Below are 9,498 nucleotides of genomic sequence, written 5' to 3'. Positions count from 1 at the left end.
AAAACTAACTTATAACTTTGAATGATTCACTCTGTTCGTCAAAACTAACCAAATGTTATTCGGAGATGGATAGCATTAGTAATTTAGCTTACGTTACTGAACACGTGTCACCTGTGGGACTTGGATATTCGAATTTAAAATTAAATCAAAATTAATGAAAATGGTGATTTAAGTAAAGACTCTGAGTGTGACTCTTCATTTCGCGTTCTTTATCTCATGAAATCCTTGTCCTAGCAGAGTCTTCTGTAACTTGATCACCATTGAAATTATAGTGAGAAGAGAGTAGTGTTTGGGTGATACTAGCGTTCTTGTGGTGCTCATCAATCTATCAGAATGCGTGAGGGGTTGTCTCTTGAAGGAAGGAGATTCACTCCTTAGCGCCAAAACAACGACACATACACGGATAAGTTCGTGAATCGTTCTAGCTTTTTTGTGAAGTTACAAAAATTTATTTATTTTTTCTTATGTTGGTAATGGTTGAATGGCGGATGGATTAGATAGGGTTTTAATATTTGATTGAATGTTGTTTATGCTCCATATTCTTCCAGTTTCTAAGTTTAATTGTTACTGTTTTGGTTGGATTTAAATAGAATATTGAATATTGTATGTTCTTGTTGATTGAATATTTAAGTGACGGAAGATTCTGTTAGGGCAAGAGTTTCATGAGATAAAGAGCACGAAATGAAGAGTCACATTCAGTGTCTTTGCTTAAATCACCATTATCAGCATAATTTTGATTTAATTTTAAATTCGAATATCCACGTCACAAGTGACACGTATTCAATAACATGACACCTAGACTAAATCACTAATGCCGTTCATCCCCGATTGGATTTGGTTAGCTTCGACAAATGAAATTAATCATTTAGATTACAAGTTAGTTTTTTTTCTTTTATGGTCAAATCTGTCACCGTTAAATCTTTCAGAATCAATTTTGGTAGTTTATTCTATTTGTCACCATGTCTTTATTTTGTTTGTCTGACGTCAAAACGAAAATTATAGGAAATCATTTTCAGATCGATACTGTATCATCTTAAAACAAATGAGAAATTTGGTATGCAATTTTTGTTTTTTGAAAAACAAAAGAAAAAAAAAATCAAATTTTCCATAATTTGACAAATCTTAAATTTATTACCATTAAATATATTTAATAAATATACGAGTAAATTAATAGAGAGATCAATCATTATTAATCTACTAATATTAGATAATGCTTTTAAGTTTTAACATATGTATGCAAAATAAAACAAAACAATGTCAACAACAGCCACCTTGTTTCTTGTTCATATCATATTCCCTAGCTTCTAACGTTGGCCACTCTGGCCATGGGTCCACTTACCTAGAACAAATTATGAACAATTTTGCACCACTGGATCATCCTCATACTTACCTGGTTTATAGTTTTGCATGTTCTTCAAGTTTATTTTAAATTTAAGAACCAAATCACAACTTCATCCCCAAGTATATAGCCGTTGGATTCTGCCTCAAACATACTTTTATGGGTACTGGGTAGCCGTTTGAAGCCTGCTTTAAGGGACCACCACAAAGCAGCAAACAAAAATGACCTGTCTGGTGTGTGTGGGGGTCCTACGCCAACCTCAAAAGAATTCAAAAGCATTAGAGACGTTGCCGTCTCTAAACTCAATTGCTCAATTCATTAACTTAAAAATTATTCATTTATCTAATAAGTCATAACAATGATTACCCACAATAATGTAGAGTGATTAGTGAATGCTATAAATAAGCCAAGAGTTATTGCATTTTTCAACACATACAAGATAATTTCTCCACCTCCCTAGCTATTCTAAAGCTTATAAGCTTCAAGTATATCTGTTCCCTTTCTTCTTTGCATCTAAATGGCACGCATTAGCAGAGCAGTGTTCTTCATGGTCTTCATCGTGGCACTTATGTTTGCTGATGCAGTGAGGGCACAGAGTGGCGAAGCGCCGGCTCCGGCACCCATGGATGCTGGAGCTGGATCTATGGTCACATATTCTGCTACATTTGTTTGCTCCACGTTGATCCTCTCTTTCCTTGCCCTTCTCCGCGACTAAATTCTCCCTGCATCTTTATTTTTTTGGTTAAATTTTAAATGGGCTAAAATATTTGTTGTTTATTTATTATGTTGATTACTTGATTGTATTATCTTATTCTTCGTCCCTAATTATTGATTAGGGTCTAATTCAATTCATCCTATCTAATCTATTGTGGACAAGAAGAGAAATTTGTACGTGTATTATGTGATGGGTTGTTCTGTGTCTTCTTTTTCCTTTCCCGTTCTATAAGCGGTGCTCTTAAAAGGGTCACAAAATATGAAAGTAATAACTTAAACCAAACAAGTACTCACTACATATATCAATTGTTTTACCAATTATACAAGCACCGAAGCACATGCTATGTAAGATACTAGCAAGTACTTTGTGCAAACACTCGGAACTTTCAGAGTAATTAAAAGTTTAAAACTAATAATACTATGTTCACAGGTCTAGATGTTCAAACAAAAAGGTGATAAAGAAAAATCCTCAACTTGCATTTCATATTCAAATGTGAGAATGTTTATTCCGGCCAAAAGTAATCAACACAATTGTTCGGTTCTGTACTTCGGTTACATGTGTTCACAACATAAACTGTAGTCTGTAGAAAGAACAATATATTTGTTGCAATTGAAACTACAGAAAAATAGGAATTAAGAGATCAGTTTCACGCTTCTAATATCAGGGAACTATATCTGCAACACACACAAAAACCAACAGAACTCGACTCAAGTTTGAATAACTGAAAATACCCATTCCAAGTTACCTCCTTCACCCATGCCTTTTCTTTTCCCCGAGGATCTAGCAACTACAACAATGTCTGCAATCAAATAACTCTAAGTATGCGCATCATAAGCAACTAAACCAGTAAATCCCAAACCAAATGCTCTATGTTCATCAACTACCAAATGTTTTGGTTGACTGCCTGTTCTTAATCCCTAAACCCTAAACATACACAATTATACCTCGTTCTCTTTCCTTGTACTCCAAGAGCATACAATAATTTCTCCTATAATATATCAACAACCTAGATCCTTTAAAGCAAAAGCAACATATTTTCTCTCAGCATTGTATCTACATCATAAACCTTACAAAGGTCAATCTCCCAATGGATTCACAAATTCTAATACAACAGAATGATCAAATGAAGTTCAAAGACCCAGTGATGGGTTATGTAGCTACAAACTTGAGATTTTACAATCTTATAGAAAGCACTAAATCAATTTCCAAGGGTGCTTGCAAATGCAAACTCTAATAGAATACACAGAATCAGATGAACTTAACAGACAGCACTGTAGCAAGTAAAGCTTGAAAGTTGAAAGCTCACTTCCATAGCTAATAGCAAGCTAAAGGCACAAGTTCAAACCGAATTCAAGCACAAGAATATGCAGTCCAGAGAACATAATTTGATAATTACATCAAATCATTAATATTTGGTTACAAACCTTGTAAATGTTTCTTATTTATTTAAGAAATATCATCATTGTATAGTAACTATGCATTACAACAACACTACAAAGTGCCTCAGTAACAATCAAAATTGATCACTCTTCCAATCCAATATCCAAACTTTGTTCTTTACCAATGAGTAGGTCATCCTAATTATTACAATAAAAAATTCAACCTCATCCTATGGACTACGGTTAAACAATTCTCATCCCTCCAAAAATCTTAACAGTATAAATAGTATCATTTGGGATATTAAATTCAGTTCACAATTTAATCCCAAGAAATTAAATTTAAAATTTACCAAAAATTAGGCAGAGAATCCACCTAAGAGCTCTTTGCTGCCACTGCAGCCTCTGCCGCTGACTCCGCTTCTTTCACTGCAGCCTCCTCAATGATCTTCTTGTTCTTCTCAATAGCCGCCGCAACCTCCTTAGGCATATACTTCTCGTCGTGCTTTGCTAAAACCTCCGTGGCGGAAAAATAGCAGTCTCCGCTCCTTGCCTTTCCGGAAACGCTCTTGGCGGACACCTGATTCCTGATCTCATCGGTGAACGGCTTCACGAACCCTTCCACCACCACAGAATGACCTTCCCTGAAGAGATCGGGGAGCGAACCCTGAAACCGGACAAGAATATCGGTGATCAGATCGGAGACCACGAATTCCATCTCTGCCGAAGATGCAGGCTGCACGACGCTGCCTTCCAGGACCAAACCTCCCAATCGGAACTTCGTCTTCGTAGGGTTCTGAGCGTACTTTTCGAGAGCTTCCGATGGAGTAACGTAGAACACTAACTGGTCCTGGACGTTGTTCAGAACGATGACGATGAACCCCGCGATGCATCCGAACGTTAGGGCGTAGGTCCACAGGCGCCGTGTCTGCATCTGCCTGGCTCGCGCGCCGATGTCAACCGTTTTCTTTGGTCGAGATGCCGAGCGCCGAGCCGCCGTGGAGAGGAGACGCTGGTGGATAGAGAAAGCGAAGGGGAGGGCGGAAGGTGAGTCGATGGAACGGATGAAGGAGGCAGCTGCGAGAGACGTCGAGAGATTGGCGGCGGTAGGGTGGCGTGTGTGGAGAAGGGAGGAGTGGAGGAGTGAGGTGGTATGGAGGAGGCGGGATCTGAATCTGAGGGCGAGTCCGGTGGCCATCGGAATTTTCTTTTTACTGTTTTTTCTCGGGAAAGTGAGGGAAAATAAACGTGGGAAAATTGGAGATTGGGGGTTAGGGTTTAAGAGTATTAGCCGCCATAATTGAGTAGAAGTTTGGCGGCAGCAATGGTCTTTTTTGTGGCAGTGTTGGAGGCGAACAAAGGAGAAGATTCATGCAACCATTCACAGAACATTGAACAAAAAGAAGGAGAAAAAGTGAAAAAAAGAAAAATATTTGCACGTGACAAGTGGAGTGCGCTGGCCCAATTTATGGGCCATTCTTCTTCCATGTTGGAGATCCATTATTATAGATGCTAAGTAAAATCGAGGCCCAGTATGTAGAAGACTTCTGTAATGCATGGTCAAAAATCAAAATTCAAATCCATCCCTTGTCCAAAAAAATATTTCAAATCAATGTAATATGGAGAGTGGTAGATAGGCAACATGAAAAACAAAGAAATCAAGTTAGAGTTGGTCTAGTAATTAATTTACTAATATGTTTATGTAAATTTTAAATTTTATTTTATATATGTATTAATTTATTGGTCAATGATCAATTTTTAAATAAAACTCCGATATATATCATATTAATCATTGGTTTTCGGATTGAGAATACAAAATAACGAAAAAATGAAGACAAATGTTAAGAGAAGCCAATGAGTTATAGCTCAAATGACATAATCTCCCCATACTCAATTAAGAAGTCGCGGGTTCGAATCTCGTATCTTTGATAAAAAAAAATGTTAAGAGAAAATTAATAATAAAAAATGTTAAATGATGAATAATTTTTTTCATTTGTCTTGCACCTGAGCTAATATTTGTACTAGTTAACTTTTCATTTAATTTTTCCACTAAAAATATTGATCCTTTAATATTTTCTATTAATGATTTCAAAAATATATAATGCATGTATTTGTATATTTTATTTTTAAATATTACACTTTATTTTTATTATATTTTAGAGGATATAAATCTTTGCGCATCTGGTCATGGTAGTAACTTATTCGAAAAGAATTAGGTTCACCTATGATAACATATACATATGTATCTCTACCCAACCTAAAGAGGAGAAAATAATAAAGTAGTGCTTTTCGTGGACCAACTTCACAATCCATCTCTTTCTTTTGCTATCATGTCTAATTTAGTTTTGTTTAGTTCTTGTGCTTTCGAATATTCAAATACCACATACCTTATCCCTCTCATTTCCCTCCACAAACGGTTACTTATTAATATTATTATTGCTATATAAAAATAACAATAACAATAACCGGTGCAGTCCAACTATTTTCTTCTTTCACTTATCAATATTTGTATTGTGTTGCATTGAATAGAGCCGTGACATCCTTAATTCAAGGTCATGGATTCTCAGCTCATGGTTGGTCTTGCTCTCTCATGCATTGGTGGCTTGAGTACTTCTATAGGTACTATTTAATTTCATTTCTTTCCATCAAAACTCTAATTTGCTTCATTCACACAAACTTGTCTATGTTGAACAGGTGGACTCTCTGTAATAATCAACAAAACTCCAAGTTTAAAGTTGCTTGGACTGTTGCAGGTATACATATATAATGTTTCATTATTGATTAATCAAACTCAATATTTTTTGATTACTTAAGCATTCACATTCTAATCATAAAGGGTTTTGCTGCTGGTTTGATGCTGAGCATTTCATTCTTTGACCTTGCTCATAATGCTATTAACTCACTTGGATATCTCAAAGGAAACCTTTGGGTAAGTTCTCTTATATATTATTATTATTCACCATAATATAGTGTTTTTTTGTTATCCACGGTATCTTTCAACCCGACAGACTACTCCGTAGTGGATCTAAAACGGGATTCGAAATACCGACACTTGCTTAAGCAAACGAGTGAGTTGATCACTCCACTAACCCAAGTTGGTTATTATAATATAATATTTTTTTAATTAACGGTATCTCTCAGCCCGACAAAGATTAAGTACTAATCCACCGTGGATCTGAACTCTATTTAAAAGTTTGGTATTGGCCAATGGGTTGTTGTATGCATAAGATGAGATTCGAACTTCTAACACTTATTTAAACAGACGAGTGGGCTGATCACTCGAACAACCCAAATTGGTTACCATAATATAATGTTTAATTAAAGTCATATTTATTCTCACAATGAATATATTTTTTACCTTCTTTGTTTCAGTTTTTTGCTGGTGTCATATTCTTTGCTGTTGTAACCAAATTTATCCCAGAACCAACAGCAGTTCCCATTCCAGACGATAAAAAGACAAAGGTTCGTTCTTTTACTTAAACTTGTTTAATTTCTATCTACCAAATTAAATCTTAAATAAAATGCATGGTATTGTAGCTGAGCTGCTATATATGTTGAGTAAAAAACAAACAATCTTATAATATGATAGCATGCTTGAAAATAGAATGTTGGAGATCGTAGAAACAGGGACATTATGAAAAGGCAGCGCCGTCAAGTTTTGTTCAGCGGAATTATCACTGCCATTGGTATTAGCTTACATAATTTTCCTGAAGGAATGGCAGTGTTCCTTGGGTCCATGAAGGTAATAAACTTCAAATTTAGTGTTATTGTTGCATGTTAATGCCTTAATATTGTAACTTTATGCCATTAATTCTTCTTTTATAGGGCCTTCGAGTTGGTCTTAACCTTGCATTAGCCATTGCTCTGCACAATATCCCAGAGGTATTTTTAATTATATTTTACCTTATAATATAATCTTAGTGTTTTATTAATAAATTCCTTAATTAGTTTAACGTTAAACAATTGTGAGACTCTTGTTGTATATATCTTTTTTCCAGGGTATTGCTGTTGCACTTCCTGTTTATTTTGCAACAGAGAGGTAATAAGATCTGGATCTTTTTCTCTTGTTAGTTAAATCTACGGTTTATGATGTAGACTTTCATATCAAATATCATACATATAACAATAACCATTAATTTGTGGATGCATGGTTCTTAATTAGTAAATGGCAGGCATTGAAATTGGCATCATTTTGTGGGTTTGCTGAGCCTTTAGGAGTCATAATTATAGGTACATACACCATCCAAAACATTCTCTATATACATAAATAATTCAAAGATTATATAAAGTATGATGATGATGATGATTTTCCCTTGTTACATAACAATGTAGCATGTCTGTTCCCTAGAAGCTTAAATCCTGAGATTCTTGAAGGTTTGCTTGGAGCAGGTTAGCCCTTGCAACTTGATTGGTTTGTGTGCAATTAGCAATATGATATGTTACGTTATGTTGTGTTAATATTAATTATTGTTGATTGCATTAAACATAATACACAGTTGGTGGAGTAATGGCATTTCTAACACTTCATGAAATGCTGCCATTGGCTTTTGATTATGCTGGACAGAAGCAGTCTGTTAAGGCCGTCTTTTGTGGCATGGCATTCATGTGTGCAAGGTAATTAAGAAATAAGATTAGTGCTAATATTGTACATTTAAATTATTATAAGATACCTAGTTAAGTGTTTCTTGCATGCTGCTGCAGCTTGTTTCTTCTACGACTGAGTTTACCAGAGAACATGGTTTAATGTACAAGTAATCCCAGGAGTAACATACATGACATGAACATTAAAATGTAATTAACTATGGTTTAGTTTCTCCTACTATATAGAGGAATGTTGTACAAAGAACAGGAGGAGGTAAAAAAATAATGACAAGAATTTTAATCCTGTGTATTACTCGAAAAAGAGATCATCTTGTCATTATCCATATATATATATATATATATATAAAGATGATTTGTAAATATATTTGAAGCTATTTGCAAGTGATATACTTTTTATTTCATCTATTAATATTTTAGTATCACTTTAATAAATTGTGAATTAAAAATTAACTTCATAAATAGGTAATCTAACTTTTCTAAAAAATCTTATATATTAGATTGGTTAGTTTCAGTTGGAGTTTTTTTTTTTTTCTATCTTGGACTTGGTTGCAGTTGGAGTTTTAACCTCTTTTTTTTTTGTCTTGAACTGTTTTATCTATCATTATGTCTATTGATTATTGGGCCCTAGCCCATATACCTCATTTTGGGTTTCGATTTGGGTCTCTGCCTACATGGATCATCTCCGAGTTTTGAACACTTTTGTATCCGTGACAAAAAAATACACTTTTGTATACTATGTGAAATTATTCAAATTTTAGTGGGACTACTGCTCAGCCCTGCTCTAACACCCCAAAAAAAAGAAAAAACAAAAACTGTTAAATTTTCAATTAAACATCAAATCAACAGCTTAAAACGCAAGACGATTTATAGATACCTCTCTCTATCTATTCCGGTAGTATCTCTAATACAATAAGATTTAATTTGGTAAAATTTTTATTTTTTAAAATAATTTATAAAAGTTAATTTTTAAAAGATGAATTTAATTTTGATATACTGTTAGTATAAAATCATTTTATACGTGCGTTTAATAATCATATAATATAATATTAGCAAAAATAATTATCTTTTATATTGATAACGTAAATGATCATCTAAGAGAACAGTTGTGATTGTACGATGGTGTAAAATTTTTTACACTATAAGCGTATTAAAATTAAACTCTTAAAAGATAATTTTTCAAAAGTTATAGTATATATGTTTAGTAAATTAAATTAAAAATAACTTTTAATAAGCACAAGTAATAATAACAAGTGTATTTGATAAAATAACTTTTAAAATTTAAAAATAATATAATAGACATTCATGTTATAATTAAATGAGTTTAATTTAATGCACTAACTGTACAATTATAATTATTTTTTTGGATGACCATTCACGTAGTCAATGAAAAGGCAGTTATTTTTATTAATATAACGTTATATGATTAGATACACATGTAAAATACTTTTATATTGACAGTGTATCAA

The 9,498-nt window shown here is 33.8% G+C and overlaps 2 protein-coding genes across 2 annotated transcripts; one reads left to right on the top strand and one right to left on the bottom strand.

Moving 5' to 3' along the window:
* Positions 1 to 3,465: 3,465 nt before the first annotated feature.
* Positions 3,466 to 4,899, bottom strand: LOC112736746 (cytochrome c-type biogenesis protein CcmE homolog, mitochondrial). Its single transcript, XM_025786327.3, has one exon. The coding sequence runs from the start codon at positions 4,626 to 4,628 to the stop codon at positions 3,807 to 3,809; it is 822 nt and encodes a 273-aa protein (XP_025642112.1). The 5' UTR covers positions 4,629 to 4,899; the 3' UTR covers positions 3,466 to 3,806.
* Positions 4,900 to 5,891: 992 nt separating this feature from the next.
* LOC112735716 (zinc transporter ZTP29) lies at positions 5,892 to 8,433 on the top strand. Its single transcript, XM_025785230.3, has 11 exons — positions 5,892 to 6,049; positions 6,125 to 6,183; positions 6,267 to 6,359; positions 6,803 to 6,892; positions 7,035 to 7,172; positions 7,256 to 7,312; positions 7,429 to 7,469; positions 7,593 to 7,660; positions 7,763 to 7,819; positions 7,927 to 8,044; positions 8,132 to 8,433. The coding sequence occupies exons 1-11, from the start codon at positions 5,986 to 5,988 to the stop codon at positions 8,172 to 8,174; spliced, it is 828 nt and encodes a 275-aa protein (XP_025641015.1). The 5' UTR covers positions 5,892 to 5,985; the 3' UTR covers positions 8,175 to 8,433.
* Positions 8,434 to 9,498: the final 1,065 nt, after the last annotated feature.

The sequence above is a fragment of the Arachis hypogaea genome, chromosome 13, assembly GCF_003086295.3.
Source record: "Arachis hypogaea cultivar Tifrunner chromosome 13, arahy.Tifrunner.gnm2.J5K5, whole genome shotgun sequence".
Taxonomy (NCBI): Eukaryota; Viridiplantae; Streptophyta; class Magnoliopsida; order Fabales; family Fabaceae; genus Arachis; species Arachis hypogaea.
Note: the sequence above shows the minus strand (reverse complement) of the source record. Positions and strands in the feature narration are given on the sequence as shown.

What these genes read in the sequence shown, in the direction of transcription:
- LOC112736746 (XM_025786327.3), bottom strand. Translation starts at nt 4,628, where the DNA reads ATGGCCACCGGACTCGCCCTCAGATTCAGATCCCGCCTCCTCCATACC.
- LOC112735716 (XM_025785230.3), top strand. Translation starts at nt 5,986, where the DNA reads ATGGATTCTCAGCTCATGGTTGGTCTTGCTCTCTCATGCATTGGTGGC. An exon ending in TGGCTTGAGTACTTCTATAG is followed by an intron (nt 6,050 to 6,124) that starts GTACTATTTAAT and finishes TATGTTGAACAG; the next exon opens with GTGGACTCTCTGTAATAATC. An exon ending in ATGGCATTCATGTGTGCAAG is followed by an intron (nt 8,045 to 8,131) that starts GTAATTAAGAAA and finishes ATGCTGCTGCAG; the next exon opens with CTTGTTTCTTCTACGACTGA.